Source organism: Sciurus vulgaris (genome assembly GCF_902686455.1).
Source record: "Sciurus vulgaris genome assembly, chromosome: 7".
Classification (NCBI taxonomy): Eukaryota; Metazoa; Chordata; class Mammalia; order Rodentia; family Sciuridae; genus Sciurus; species Sciurus vulgaris.
Genome location: NC_136467.1, coordinates 18,852,737 through 18,869,795, shown reverse-complemented (window position 1 = coordinate 18,869,795; position 17,059 = coordinate 18,852,737). Strand labels below are relative to the sequence as shown.

General features: G+C 33.7%; 1 protein-coding gene across 3 annotated transcripts in view; it reads left to right on the top strand.

The window, feature by feature from the left end:
• STXBP5 (syntaxin binding protein 5) overlaps positions 1 to 17,059 on the top strand; it is a 176,335-nt gene that overhangs the window by 85,246 nt on the left and 74,030 nt on the right. For all 3 annotated transcript variants that reach the window (XM_079146831.1, XM_079146830.1, XM_079146832.1), the window contains exons 9-11: positions 349 to 427; positions 14,427 to 14,581; positions 15,846 to 15,918. In XM_079146831.1, the coding sequence (XP_079002957.1) occupies positions 349 to 427; positions 14,427 to 14,581; positions 15,846 to 15,918 (307 nt within the window). The remainder of the gene's footprint in view (positions 1 to 348; positions 428 to 14,426; positions 14,582 to 15,845; positions 15,919 to 17,059) is intronic.

The window sequence follows — 17,059 nt, the reverse complement described above, 5'->3', positions numbered from 1 at the left end:
AGATTCATTTTTTTCTCAAATTTTGCTATTTTAAATTTTATTCATTTAACAAAATGAAGTTCTATTTTGCTTATCTATAATGAAGAACAATGGGAAGACTGTCATTTTTCATACTTGAATTGTATTACATAAATGTTGTGATTTTACTTGCTTTTCAGCAGTGATTTTCAAACAATTTTGCCTGATCATTGAAAAGTATCTTAGTTTGTATTAAATATGTCTTTCAAAATCACTTTGAAATGTTTGATGGTGTATTTCATTACGTTTCACTTTCACTTCATAAATTGTCAGTGTAAGAATTTAGAGTAACTTAGAACTTTAAATTAAATATAGGAAAATATATTTTAGGAAAACAGTTAAAGGATGGGAAGAAACCAGAACCTTGCAAACCTATCCTCAAGGTGGAGTTCAAAACAACAAGATCTGGGTAAGATTTTATTCCTTTGCTAATATTCATTGTATATAATCACTTAAATACCATGGAAGTCTATTTTGTCATTGTTTTCAAAAGTTTTTTTGGAATGGCCTATCCCAGTCTTAGACAGTCTTAGATTTTTATACTTTCTTTATTTAATAAAAGAATTAAAATTGATGACTTTAGGATAATATACTTTGTGTTTTATCTTTAGTACCTTTACCATGTGTCTTGGAAAATTTGAATTATTTTTCTTGTCAAATGTCATACATTTCCTTATATTAGTCTTTGGAAACAGTATTGTTTATTTGCCAGTAAAAATTGTGGAATAAGCAATGTAAAAAATATTTAAAATTTAACCTATCTATATTACATGTTAATTACAAAGGTTATATGTATTCTTCAGGAATTAAATCTAATAAGACTATTTGACCATTATGAAAATAGAGTTTATTATTAAAGGACATTTATTATAGTTTATTACTATAGACATTGTCACTGTGAATTTGGTATGAGAAATAGGTGATTTTTATAATTTAAATACACAGTATGTGTTAAATATTATATTTAAAAATATATAGGAAAGAATGTTTTAAAATCTATAGAATTCCATATCTGTGACCCCAGAGAAATTCTTTTGTTTATGTTCTCGTGTGGTTTTATTTACTACATCTGTGTAAGAGAGTGAATTTGTATATTACAGTGCAGTGGTTCTCAAATTGTAGGCCTGGACCAACAGATTTAGCTAAGAACTTGTTAGAAATGCATATTCTCAGATTTCACACTTCTCTCCAACCTACTGAATCAGAAACTGGAGCATGGGGGCGGAGGCAACAATCCCGTTTAACCAGAATTCTACTGCAGGAGATCCTGGTGCCGTTAAAGTTTAGAACAGCTGGTGTATCTGGTGTATTTTTGGCTTATCAGTTTACTAACACTGCATTATCTTTCATAAACCATATAATAGCACTATTAAATTGGTACTTTTATCTTCTCCATTTATGGATATGTATACTTAATTTAGAGAGGTAAAGTAATTTCAAATAAAAAGTGCCAGGACTGGAGTTTGAGCCCAGATTGACTCCAGAGTATTCTTATAGATAGCACAGGTTAGGGATAGAATCATCCTAATATTGAAAAGTCACTCAGTTTGTCAAAACTTGAATACTTTTTAAAATTTGTTAATCAGATCATTCTAAATTTAACTGTAGTCATATTATATACAGCCAATCACACTAATGTGAACTGAAAATGAGAAATCTTTCTTTGCCTCTAACATGCCAGGTAATTTAGTATAACTAGTTCAATTTCTCTGGGCTCAAGAGCTTCTTATCACTTATAGGCTATACATTTAAATTTAATTTGATGAACTCTAGGTTCAGATTTTATGGTATGATATCTTTTGCAGTTATGACATTTAGTCTTATGCTTATTTGAGAAAAATCCACAAATATATTGTAATTATTTGCACCTAATGAGAGAAGACCTCTGTTCTAGTCAGCTTTGCATCTCTCTGGCCAACATACTTGATTAGAAAAACTTAAAGGAGAATTTATTTTGGCTTGTGGTCCCAGAGGTTCATCTGTGATCATGCTAAGTCTGTTCCATTGCTTTAGGCCGAAAATGAGGCAGGGTATTGTGACCTAACAGAGAAAGAGGAAGCAGAGGGATCACAGGGAAGATGAACCCTTCCAGAGCAAACACTAGTGACCCACCTCCTCCAGCTATACCCTCTCCCCATACATGGTCACCACCCAGTCCATCCATTCAAACCAGGATGGACTTATAGGTTACAACTCTCACTATCCAATCATTTCACCTCAGATCATTCCTGCATTAGCACAAAAGCTTTTGGGGAACACCTCATATTCCAAACCATAATAACCTATTTTTTTAAAAAACAATATTTTTAAATTATTTTCACAGAATGCATTTTGATTCATTGTACACAAATGGGGTACAGCTTTTCATTTCTCTGGTTGTACACAATGTAGAGTCACACCATTCATGTAATCTGTCATACATGTACATAGGGAAATGATGTTTGTCTCTTTCCTTCCCCTGAACCCTCCCCTCCCCTCAGTTCCCCTCTGCACAATCCAGCATTCCTCCATTCTTCCCTTACCCCCTCCACCCCGTTGCCCCTGTTATGTATCAGCATCCACCTATTAGAGAAAACATTCAGCCTTTGGTTTTTTGGGATTGGCTCATTTCACTCAGCATGATATTCTCCAACTCCATAATAACCTCTTTGAGTCTTTAAACTTTTCAAATTTGAAATGCCTCCTTAGTTAACCTTCCCACCTGTTTCTTCTTACTTTTACTATGTCAACTAAAGGGTTTTGGTCTTAAGTTGATTGATTTTTATTTTATCACTATTTTCAGTGATAGAAATACTGTAATCCATCCCAGACTTACCTATAATATTTATTTATTCAAAATTGGAACATTTTTATCCCACCTTTACTCCCCAAACATCATACCTATCTTGGAAAAGTTTCATGCACCTTCTTGCATTTTGGGGGAGAGGGGCAGTACCGGGGATTGAACTCAGGGGCACTCAACCACTGAGCCACATTCCCAGCCCTGTTTTGTATTTCATTCAGAGACGGAGTCTCACTGAGTTACTTAGCACCTCGCTTTTGCTGAGGCTGGATTTGAACTCATGATCCCCCTGCCTCAGCCTCATAAGCCACTGGGATCATAGAGGTGCACCACTGCACCCACCTGGCTACTTTCTTGTTTTTAAGATAACATTTAACTTACATTTCCTTAGCACAATTGTAAAGTCCTCTCTCTACACTATATAATAAACTAGAAAATAACTTTGCATGTAGTAAATGGTCAAAGGTAGAGAACAGGCCACCTCATAAAGTGATACTCAGAACTTCTGCTGCTTTTCTTAATCACTTTTTTGTTTAGAGGAGGGGATGAGGACTCATAACTTTATGGTATAATCCTACATAGCTAGAAAACTATATTAATAGATGGATAACTCCATCTTTGACATTGGAATACCTTGTGTAGAAGTTATATAAGTATATACCCCAGATTGGATTTTGTTACTTCTAACAATTTCAAGTGCTAAGATCCCACCCCTCTACTTTTAAGGTTTTTTCTATATTGCTTTTTTAAGCATAAAGGACTATTTCTTTTTTTTGGATGACTGTTGGGGATTGAACCCCAAGGGCCTTGTTATTGCAAGGCAAGCATTCTACCAACTGAGCTATATCCCCAGCCAAGGATAATGCAATTTATCTTTACTATTGTCATGGTTTGGATGTGAGATATCCCACAGAAACTCACATAAGACAATGCAAGAAGGTTCAGAGACGAAATGATTGTGTTATGAGAGCCTTATCAGTGAATTAATCACCTGATGGGATTAACTGAGTGGTAAATGAAGGCAGGTGGGGAGTTCCTGGAGGAGTTGAGGCATCGGGGGCATGCCTTTGGGGTGTTTATTTGTACCTGGTGAGTGAAGTCTCTCTGCTTTCGGATCATCTTGTGAGGCACTTCTCTCCACCACACTCTTCCACCATGATGTTTTGCCTTACCTCAAGCCCCAAGGAATGGAGCCAGCTGTCCATTGCCTGAGACCTCTGAAACCATGAGCCCCCAAATAAACTTTTCCTCCCCTGAAATTGCTCGTTGGTTTTTTTTAGTCACAACAGTGAAAAAGCTGAGTAAAACAAGTATTAAATTCAAACTACTCTTATATATTTAATTAATCACATAAATATCCATTTGGATCAGAGTTTACTTGTTTGGGAATTGGCATGTATTAAGCCCTTGAAATACACTTAAACAATAGTGATTACTAAAATGGTGGTTATGTTGCTTGAGTATAAGACAAAAAAACTTACAGAAAAAATGGTTCCCTGACACCTTAGAGCCCTTTGGAGCCCAAACTCCCAAGCATTAGTATTTTATCTTGAAAGGCACCAAAATAAGGAAGTATAAAGGAAGACTCGAAAATTTTGAGCAAGCAAGAAAGAAACTAACTAACCATAATATCTTGTTCTTGGAGCTAAGTAAACAGTGATCATAGGAGAGAGTAAGTAAGCATCCTTTGTTGCTACAGAAAGATTGACTACAGAAGAAGGCTAGAAGATATAAATTTTAGGAAAGATTGAATCATGAGAGTATTTTATTAGCATAATTTTAAACATGAACCAGAATGTAAGAACATTAAAAGGGAGAAAAAGGTGTTGATTCACAAAATAATATGCTGGTTTAGAACATGAGTTCAACGGTAGATATAAATTACATGTTATATGAAGAGTAAGACATGAGTTTTAATTTTTATTTTAAAAGTAGTAAAGATCTCAGTATGATTAGTGGCAGGAAGAGCCATTGGAATTGTATAGTCTGAAAATGAAAATGAAATAATTTTGAGAGAGTTTTAGAGTGAATCAAAGAACAGATGATAGAGAAAATAAATTTCTTAAGTATAAAAGGAGCTGTCATGTAATATACATATTCCAGAAAATAATTCTGGCCATAGTACCAAAATCTTAAGGTTTTTAGGTCCTGGCATGGAATATTGAAGTAGATAAAGTAGATGACAAGAATGAAAAGTAGGGGAAAGTGTGCAGGAGAAAGGATGGAGTGAAGCAGGGAAGAATTGAATAGTGGAACAGTAGGCTTCTTGTCCTTTGCTGTGGTGACAAGCACAAAGAGAATTTGTAAATGCCTGCTGAATGGATGAATGGTATTTATATTCCACCTTTATCTGTACTGTTACTCTTATTTTTGCGGGGGTGGGATTATTTTAGTACCCTGGATTGAACTCAGGGGCATTTAACCACTGAGCCACATCCCAACCCTTTTTTATACTTTGTTTAGAGACAGGATCTCACTGAGTTGCCTAGGGCCTTACTAAGTTGCTGAGGCTGGCTTTGAACTTGGTATCCTCCTGCCTTAGCCTCCTAGCCACTGGGATTACAGGTGTGCTCCACTGCATCTGGTTTATACTGTTATTCTTGAATGGCCTGTAATTCCACCTTTCTAAACAGTTTTTTCATTGTTTATTTTCCTTGAGTCTTTTCTTCAGATGCATATCTATTTTCATTTATTGTATTTTTATAAGATATTCACTTACATGTTTTCTTCTACTTAATAAGTCTCAATTATTAACAATTTTGGTCCATTTACTTTTTTAAATAACTTAAGAGCTTTGTAGTCTGCTCACATATTCCTTCCTCCCTTTCATTTGATTTGAACATTTGGCATATTTTATATTATAGGTAATCATTGTTTTATATTCTAGGTAAAAATATAGTAGTGAACATATTTTCTTTTTTGATATTATTAATAGTACAATAGTGAGACTCTTTGGTGGAATTATTCCTTTAAGGTCAATTTCCAGTGGTGAAATTTTGAAGAAAAAAGTTTTATGGCTTTGACAGATTGGTTTTCAACAATATCTGTATACTTTAAAGAACTGAATATTGAAAGTATACTGATTTCACAAAATCTTCAGTGTAGGATTATTTTTATTTTGTTAATTTACTACCCAAAAGTCAGTGTTTATGTTGTAGAATTATCTTAAATACTACAACTACATTGTATACTCCACAATGACTGCTCTTCCTGAGAAGTCAACCTGGTGTGAAAATACAGGTTCAAGTTCAGTTTGTTTGTATCTGCATGCAAAGGAACTTCACAATTTACTTTTTGCAGGCAAACGCCCAGCTCAACATTTATGTTTTGGTATAACTAAAAATTACCCACATGCTTGTCTGTGCCTCTGTGTCTAGAAACTACTAATGAATTTAACATATATATTAACAGAGTAGTAGTTAATAGTCACTTGGTAACAATTCTTTCATTTCTGAAATCATAAAATATAATTAAAAGCCTTCTACAGTTTTCAAATATGTATAATTTATCAAAAGAGAGTTTTATTCAAGCATAATTTTTGTTTTCAAAACTGTCACTTTTTTGTTAAATTTTTCAAATATCTTCTGCTTATGCTACCTCAGGTTTATTATCCTACTTTTTCTACTACTGAATTTCATTCTGAGCTTTCCTATAATATTTTCTTTTAGAGCTGTTCCCTCATGATCTATGTTGATCCTCTGGCACATTGTTAAAACTTTATTGTTCAAACTAATCTAAGAATAATTTCCCCATCATTATTCATCTTACTACATTTTTCCCATCTCTCTCTAAAAAACTCTCCATTTTGGTCTGTATATAGACTGAATGACTTAATAAACACTCACTAGTTGTCCTATTTTACTTAACTGTTTGTTATATATGTTAATATGTTTATATGATTTTGATTGTGTCAGAAAGAGGCAAGGGTCAAATCCATAAACAATGTCTGCAGTAAAATGCTTTTGAAAACTATGTGTTCTTAAAGATGCACTTTGAAATCATATCTGTAACCCTGTGAAGACCATATGTAGTCCATTTAATCAGAAATTAATTTTATATGGCAAAGACTATTAGAGAGCTTACTTTTTTTTTTTTTGGTGGTGCTGGGGATTGAACCTAGGGCCTTATGCATGTGAGGCAAGCACTACCAACTGAGCTATATCCCCAGCCCAAGACTTTACTTTTATGTTTCCTAAACTGTGCCTAATTGTTATACAATTAAATTCTTGATACAAATGAACCCAAACTAACGGACTAATATTAATTGTTGTTACTATGAATTAGAAAATCTGAATGACTTACTGAATCGGTATCTCCAAAGGATACATTGTATTATATGATGTAAATTTTTTTGCATATTTTTAATTGTATATGGACATAATATCTTTATTTATTTTTTTATGTGGTGCTGAGAATTGAACCCAGTGCCTTGCATGTGTTGGGCAAGTGCTCTACAACTGAGCCACAACCTCAGCCCCTATATGATGTAAATATTAATTCACGTTGTTAATACTGCAACCAATCTTATTAAAAGTCTTTATTGGGAAGCCATCACACTCAATGTAGTGGATAAGTTTTCCACATTTGTGATTTTTACCAGAAAGCCTAGATTTTAGCTCTGGAAACAAATGTTAGTTTTTGTTTTTAATGACAAATTCTCTTCATTTATTTTTGAGAAAATGTCATTTACCTACACCTAAATAATGATAGTTTATCTGTCAAAATCATTTTTTTCAAGGAAAAGTTCATTTGATTCAGCCAAATCATTGCACAAGTGCTGGTCTGTAAATAACTGTTTGCTTATATGTAAGTGTTTTATGCATATTTCCCATTTTGCCAACACAATATTAAAAATACACATCAGGGTCAAGATTTAAAATTTGTCACATTACTCTTAATCAGGGGCATTTTAAAGTGTGTGTGTGAAGGGGAACCTCTTTAATCTGTGGCAGTGCAGAATATAATGCCAATTTAGTTAGGCATCTGTGCTTTGATTCACATTTTCATGCCAGTATTTTTCATCTACCTTCTATTACTTTTGACCATAATTGCAGATATTAAGAACTGAGAAGTCAAGAAGTGTCTTAGTCTCGTAATGAAAATGTTTTTGACCTCACAGACTTCTGGAAAAGATCCTGGCAATCTGTAGAGGTTCGTGGACCTATAAGCATTGCTATAGCATCTGCAGAGCAATAAGAAGCAATGCAAAATTAAATGTATTGAGATTCCAATTCTTTTATTCTTAAAAGATACATATTAGGACCAGTTGCTACTAACAATTTAATTTAGCATAGTGAAAATAATATTGACAAAACATTTAACATAAGATTATATTAAAATTTTAACATTTTACTCAAATGCTACTTATGTTAATCTACTCTACCAAAGTTATTAATAACATTTTAAAATTAGTCTTTAAATGAACAGGAACTTACCTAAATATATTCCTTTATTTTTTTTCCCCAAACCAAAATTCTTTTATTTGTGTTAATGAATGTTGATAACTAGGAAACATGCTTTGAAGATAGCAACAGTAATCTGCATGAACTTCCTAATACTGACAGAGGTACAGAGCTGAACTAGAAAGATACTGAAATATTATCATCACACAAGTACAATGTTAGGTACTTTTTTGAGAATTTTTTTTTTACTGAGCACTATAATAAACTAAACAGTAATAAATATAGCATTTTATCCTCACAGTCTTTGAGGTGAATATCATTTAAGAGAAAGCAAAGGTGCTGACCATTAAAACAAGTTGTTCAGTCCTCATAGACTTGAAATAGTAGAGTTGGGATTTGAACACTTATGTTCTCCACGCTGCACTCCATTTTCATAATGGTTTCTAAGGCTAACCTGTTATTGCCCCTTTCAACTCAAAACAGACCCTGATGAACTCTTACCATAACTAAGCAGTATTCTATTTTTGTCAAAGAATTGTTGTTGGGATCAGCCTCCCTGCCCAGGTGCTCCCAGCTAAAAAGTTATATGGTTTCAGATTGAACTCCACAGAGTGTGAAGGGAATATGGGGCTTGCAGTGAGATCTTCAGTTAACATTTCTTCACCCCTACCACTCCATAGGGATGGTTAAGTCAGGTCATATTAGATTATTAGAAGGCTCAGCTTTTAGTGTACTAGACTAGTGGTGCTCTAAGTGTGGCCTGTGAACAATATTCTAACTGATCTGAGGCAAAATACATACAGAAATCAAGAGTGAAAGTGTAGAAACTTGAATGTTGTCTAAAATTGTTGCAACATTTATGTGCATATTCAGTGTGTGTGTGTGTGTGTGTGTGTGTGTTCATGTGTGTACTTATTGTTCGTTTTACAAAAGCATTGATTTGCAATGAACTAAAAATTTTAAGAAGTAGTTCTTGACCACAGAATTTGAAAAGCAGTGTTTAAGACTGTAACATTACATGATTAGGAAAGTATTTTTAACTCATCTCCTTACATTTAAAATTTTATTTTATTCTTCTTGGCTCTTAGAGTCAGTTTTTTAAGCTCTTTTTTTTTTTTTATTATTACATTTGATTTATAACTCACAAAGCCTAGTAAAAGGAATTCATTATTTTTTTTTAGTGCGCTTCACAAGTTTGTTTTTTATTCAGACCATGTGTGTTAGTCAGCTTTCCATTACTGTGACAAAATACCTGAGTTATATTGGCTCATGATTTTGGAGGTTTCACTCCAGTCATTTGGCATGTTGGGGCTGTGATGAAGCAACACATCATGGTGGGAGTACATGGTGGGGGAAAGCACTCACCGAATGGTAGCCTGGAAGCAGAGAGAGATAGAGACACAGAGAGAAAGAGAGCGAGAGAGAGAGAGAGAGAGATCAGTTCCAATATTCCCTTCAAAGGCATGCCTCCTGTGACCTCAGCCCCACCTCTTAAAGGCTCTACCATCTCCTATAGTGCCACAGCTGGGGAGCCACACCTTTTAATACATGAGCCTTTGGAGCCGCTTATCTAAACTATAGCATCATGTATGTACATGAATCTACTATAATTGGTATGTGGTCAGCAAAGTAAATCTAAACTTTTAGTTTTTGTGAAAAATAAACAATTTGATACTAAATACAAGGGCATGGATCTCATTAGAACATTCAAACTAGATGTTGATATTTACATTAGAAATTTGAACTGAGACTCTTAGAAGTTTGATACAGAACTTTTAAAACATGAAGTAGTTATTCATTTAATAAATATGTATGTCTTTGGGCATTGTGCTAGTTAGTACTGTGATCAGAGTGGTAAAATTTAGGTATCAGTTACCAGTTAGCTTACAAGAGCTAAAGTGCATACTGTTTCACTCATCCGCTATGTAATTAAGTATTCCTTCTAAAAGAGAATTGTATCTTTCCAATTGAAAGAAATTATTGAAGATTTGAAAAAGTTGTAACGTAAACAATAAGTAATGTAGACAGTGGCATATGATATTGACAATTAGAGCTTAATCTCCAATTTTTAATATATGCAGAGATAGTAAATAATACATGTAGGGGTAGTAATATGCAGAGAGAGTATTACAGTAGAGCTGCAGTTACATTTCAAACTACTTTAGACAATGTGTTGGAATCACCTGAGATTCTGGGCCCAGGTTCCAGTATTTCTAATTCGCTAAGTCTAGCAGTGCTATGACCAGTTCAGCTATAGGCTTAGTGGTATTTCACATGTGTATTTGACAGACATTCTACTATTTTGGTCACCTAGCTAGGTTCTGGAGCTACAAAGGTAAAATCTACAGAAGGAAAATAGACAAAGCAATGACAATCCATTGTGGTAAATACAGAGTAGAGTTTGGTGGAAGGAGCTTAGAAACATGGAGGAGTGGACCCCCACCTCAGTCAGGGTGGGTGTGTTAGAAAAGGTTTTTGTGAGGAAATATTGATTGAACTGATTTTTAGGGAAGAATATGGATTAGTCTCGAACATAAAGCAAAGGAAAATGTTAGGTGAACATTTTGTCCAAATGCTCTAGAAAGGCCAGTACTAAGGTAATTGTGGAGGTGGAAAGGAGGAGATCAACTCAGCAGATCCCTATTGATAGAGTAGATGAAATGTATTTATAAGATCTGGAGTCCATCACTCATTACCATGTGTACCTTGCTTGCTGTTGCAGTCACACAGACCTTTTAGTACCTGAGGTACACCCTGCTTATTCCTGACTTAGAATCTTTGGAGGAACTGCTCTTTCTGCTATGAACCTTCTTCTTCCTCCCAACCCAAGCTCCTTGATGACTGCCTTCTGTTCGTTTGTCACCAGCTCACCTGTCATCACTTAGAGAGCCTCTTCTGATCTAATGCTTTTACCCTAATCCCTCTGGCTCCACTCTTGCAGTCAGCCCATAACTAGTTCTTGTTTTATTTTCTTTGAAGTACTTATCACAGTGTGCTGATGTCTGCCTAGACTAGACATGAGAGCATTTGTTTATTCCCAGGAACAAAGGTACTCAAGAAATAATAGCGAACAAATAAGCAGTATTATGGAACTGAATTACCCATATTACTTATGAATGGCTTTTTAGATAGAGGTGGTTCTTTTAAGCAAGGAACACTTCATGGAGAAACCCAGCTTCAACCAAAATTCTCAAGGCCAGACTGTGGTTAACCAGAACCTGAAAGCATTTATATGCCATGAAGTGCCTAGCCTCTTCAAAAACCCGCTGGAATTACAAAACTTCTAAAGTGACATCTCCCCAACCTAGATGCCTTCCAAACTAAGAGTCTTAGTTAACATCCAATATTATGAAAAGGGATTCTACTTTAAAGTAATAGAGTAAAAACTATATTGCATCCATACCTTCTTATAACCTCAGGCTTACCTTTGAACTGCACCCTACTATCATGTATATCTAAAAACAACAAATCTTTTAAAAAAGACCTTTTTATTTTAAAAAAGAACATCAAATATTCTCCAAGTTTACTCTTCCAAGTTTTGGGTCATTATAATGAAAAAAAAAAATGACATATGGAGGTTCATAGTTTAGGTGACTATTACTTCAATCAGACATTTCAGTTTTAAATAAACAGCATTTAACAAAAGTTTAAAAAATTTGTGTAAAAATGGTATTTGTTGTTGGATTTGGCAAACTTATGCAAACAAAAATTACCTTGGTGACATGTCAATTGATATTTCTTTCAAACTGTTTTTCCTTTTTAAGTCTCTATCCTTTATTCATTTACATTCAGAAAGGAAATACAGGCAGCTTGTAGAGCCATAGAACACAAAAATAATTCACCTTCTGAGTTATATCTACCTAATTGCCATAGCACTGTTTAAGAATGTATGAAGTTCTCACTTACTCAGGTTGATCTCCATGAGTACTTTTTGGACATTTTATATAATTCAGCTGTACTCTGTTCATAGTTCTGGTATTAATAATCTGGTTTATTTTTCAATGCTTATATGTAAAACCACACATCAATTTTTAAAATTTTAACATATAAAATACCTGACCCAGATATCCTACTCTGTAAAAGTTTAGTTCCCTGTTGGACTCCTCACCCTCTTCATATTTTATGTTCAGTTATATATTGTTCTTTGAAGGTATAGAAAAACTACATTTTTGTTCATTATATGTAATAAAAATTTGAATTAAATTAAATATACTTTCCTGACCGTAGTCTTTATCATCACAATTTGCTGAGAGGTTGAAACACTGAACATATATGGATTTCACTTTATTGAGGATGAAATGTAAACCCATACTTCAATTTAGCTGGCAACATAAGGGTTGAAATCCATTTAGGGTTGAAAAATCTAAATGATAATACACTAGAGAATGATTAGTGCAACACACATTTCTGTTCATTCATATGAGAAAATAGTTTAATTAGTACCTACTATGCAGCAGGCAGTGCTTTGGATACAGTAATAAATAAAGCACGCAAAACCCCCTGCCTTGTGGAGGACACATTTTGATGAGAAAAACACTAAGCAAAATAGATAAATTAGTTCTCAGTGATAAATCTTGTAGAAAAAATAAAGCAAGGATGGAATGTAGGATAAATGGCAATATTGTTTACAAAACTGTAATATCAAAAAATTCTTATATATTTTAAAAAGATGAAAATTTAACAATTAAAATCATTTCAATTTTTGTCTTAGTATTTATATTTGCTTATAAAATACAAATCTGTACAACTATGAATTGATTTTTGTGGAAGTTTATTCTTATTTTAAAAATAAACATAATTTAAATTTTTTAAGTTTTTCCCCCTACACACCATGAAGGGAAATTTTCACAATTGGTGACTGTGATATTGACAATAACCAAGGTAACTCTTATTAAGGATGACTGTGGGCCAAGCACTATTCAGTTTAAGAATTGTCTGAAGTTAATTATCTCTGTCTCCATTTTATATGTGTGGAAGCTAGATATAAAAAAACTTAACCACACAGAAAGTAGCTAGAGATGAGATTTAAATGGTTTTCTAGTTAACATTATTATATACTGTTATTGTAAATGTAAGAACTTTAAAAATTCAGTGAATGGGAAAGAAAAGGATAACATGAAAAATAGGCTAGGAGGAAGATAAACATACTGGCCTTAATGTAAACATGACCAATTTAAGAAGTCATAAAAAAGAGATGTAAGAAACAGAATGAATCAAACAACATTACCCTATGTAAATTTATGATTACACAAATGGTATGCCTTTACTCCATGTACAAACAGAGAAACATGTATCCCATTTGTTTACAATAAAAATAAATTTTTAAAAAAAGAGATGCAAGAAAATCATCCATAGTCTGAGTGCGGTGGCACGTGCCTATAATCCCAGAGGCTTGGGAGGCTGAAGCAGGAGAATTGCAAGTTCAAAACTAGTCTCAGCAACTTAGCAAGGCCCTGAGCAACTTAGGGAGACCTCATCTCAAAAAATAAAAAAGGTTGGAGATGTTGCTCAGTTTTTGTGCCCCTGGTTCAATGTCCAGAAACACATTCTACCCCCAAAAAAAGTTATTTAGTTTTACTAACAACTAGCAGAAAGAGAGAAAAGGTAAATTATAGATTTGTAAGTCTAATTAGACATAGCAAATTGAAACTGATAGAATGAGTAATGGGAGCTAAGGTTTGAAAGTACGTCTGCCAAGGTTCCAGAAGAAAATTAAGGCCTATAGGAAATTATTTGAGTGACTCTTCTCAGTTCTCAGGGGTGATTTCTAGCCAGTACAATTCTTGGCACATCTTTAAAAAGTAGATTCGTTGTTTAAAGTGGATACATCAAGGCAAGGCATTAAGATTCTCTTTGGGAACTTCTGTTAAGTAAACTTGGTTAGGACTAGAAATAAAAGCCATACACTCAAGAGATTTGACTGAAACCCAGAGGAGATTTTTATAACAGTTTTACATAGGGGATTAAAAAAAATCTTTTAGGTACCCAGGGGAGCTAGAAGAGTCAAATGTGGTCACTGTTCAATTCTTATTATAGTTTAATTTTCTGGAATTTACCTGGGTCTTAAACCTAATCCTTTTAAAAATGCCACATGACTATTCAGTTATGTGACAAAAATTGTAGAATTTATGATTTTGATATTTCACTAAATAAAATTTATGATGTAGCAAGAAAATAGTTGCCACCATGCTATTTGTAATCCTTGTTATATATTTTATTTCCAGGGAACCTTTTATTATTTTATCAGGAGGTTTGTCATATGATACTGTGGGAAGAAGACCTTGCTTAACAGTAATGCACGGGAAAAGTACTGCTGTGCTGGAGATGGACTATTCAATTGTTGACTTCCTAACACTATGTGAAACACCATACCCAAATGGTAAACTTTGCATCACTAAAACTTATTACCCAAAAATATTAATACTGAAAACAAAGACCTCTGTGTTGTTAAGTACTTTTCTTAAATTATTTTGCTTAATTTTTCTGAGGAAGAGATGCTGCCTTCATTACCTTGCATATTTTGTTTAACAAACTTTATCAGCTTGGTATTGTACATTAATAGTAAGTGCCTTGGAAAGTTACACTATCCATATTAAGAAGCATTTTAAAATTCTCTAGAATATTAGTGTGTTGGATTAGTCAGAGTTCTGCAGAGAAGTAGAACCAATAGAAGATATGTGTGTGTGTAAAAGCTGAATTAATAGGAAATAACACACACAAACACATTTACATAAGTATTTGTATATGTGAAGGATTTGTGGAACTAGCAAATCTAAAATCTGTAGAGCAGGCCAGCAGACTAGAAATTCCAGAAAGAGTTGGAGTCTTGGGTCTGAAACCTACAACTTGGAATCTTAGGCAGAATTTCTATGTGTAAATCTTGAGGTAGACTTCTCTTTTAGGAAACATCAGTCAGAAACCTTAAGCCCTACATCTGATTAGACTACAGATTTAAATATTAATCATATTTAAAAATACTTTCACAGAAACATCTAGACTGGTGTTTGATCAGATAGCTGGGAGTACCACAACTGAGAAAAGTTGACACATAAAATTAACCATCACAAGTAGTATATATGATTGAAGAAAATTTTTTAATCTGGATCTTTTTTACTTCATTTGAAGTTCTTTGAGGTGTAAAGAAGTCATGCATTTTATAATTAACAGGTACATATTAAACTATATATCATAGTAAAACTTTATTGGCTTACTTGGATATCTAATAATGATAATTGTTCTTTTTGGGTATTCAGATTGAAATATTTGTTTTGTTGTCCATCCCTGGAAGTTGCTGTGAGTTCCTTGTCTTATTCATGTTTTAAAAAAGGTGAAAGAATTTTCAAGTGTCTTTGGTCTTTTGGTGGTACTGGGGTTGAACTCAGTGCCTGGCACATGCTAGACAAGGGAGCTACCGTTGGTTTACATGCTCAGCCTCCAAAAGTGAAAGAATTTTGAATGGATTATTAAATAGATTTATCTCATCTAAAATATAACATACAAGGCTTAAATTACATGAAATATCATAAAATCAAAATATTAAATAGTAAGAAACAAAACAAAAACAAGTAAGAAATATTTATATCCTATTTGCTGTCCTCTTGCATATTTAAAACTATCGTTCATGCATTGTTTTCCTATTCCAGATTTTCAAGAACCATATGCTGTTGTTGTTCTTCTAGAAAAGGATTTAGTACTTATAGACCTTGCACAAAATGGGTAAGACAATTGAGTGTGCATTTCCATCAGGATGTGGTCAAAAAAAGGTTACTTTTAGCATAGAATTAGCTAAAAGTGATCCTATTTAAAATTTCTTCAAAAACTCTTTATTTCTTTCCATAACCTTGATCTCTTTTAAAGGTCCAGTCTCACATTTCTAATTACTGCCAAATTTTCTGTTATATTTAATCTCATAGAATTTTCACTTCTTAATTCAAAGTTTATTGAATTTGTTTTAATCTCACACTTCTACATTCTGAAGTAATACAAAATCAGCCTGCCATTGATTCTATCACAATTTATGTCTAAATAAATCATCTCTTTTAGTCCCCTGTCTCTGTTTTTATCTGTTGCAGTTGTTCATACCATTGTCAGATCTTTTCTAGTCTGTACCCTTCTATCCTCAACACAGTTGCCTTATTTCTGGGGAAAGCTGAGCTCTATGTTAAACACATATCACACTTCACATCTTCTCTTCTGTAACAGAACTGCTCTACCTGTTCTACCACCATCAAAATCCATATAACTGAGGTTGAAACAGGAGGATCTCAAGTTCAAAACCAGCCTCAGCAACAGTGAGGCGCTAATCAACTCAGTGAGACCCTGTCTCTAAGTAAAATATAAAAATAGGGCTGAAGATGTGGTATGGCTCAGCTGTTGAATACCCAAGTTCAATCCCTGGTACAAAAAAAAAACATACTTATGACTTTCAAAATCAACCTTCTTTTCTTTTTAAATCTTTTTTTATTCTTCCTTTACTAGATATATCATATCTGATCTTTAAGTCCCCCACCATAGTTTCTTTTTAACTTCTTCTGGCATTTGCTGTATTCTACTTTTTCTGTCTTAGATGGTCATTTGTTGATTTTGGAAACACACTGTATTATTTACTACTGCTCTGGAGAAATTATCATTAATCCTGGTTTTGATTGAGTTTACTCATCAAGCATTTCAGTGTTTCTCAATCAAAGGTGAATTTGCTCCCCAGGAAATATTTGGCAATGTCTATGAAGATACTTTTATTGAAAGGTGAGGTGCTACTGGTATATAGTGGGTAGAAGACAGGGATGCTGCAGAACATCTACAATGCACAGGATCGTTTCCCACAATAAGGAATTATCTGGTCTAAAATGTGAATAAT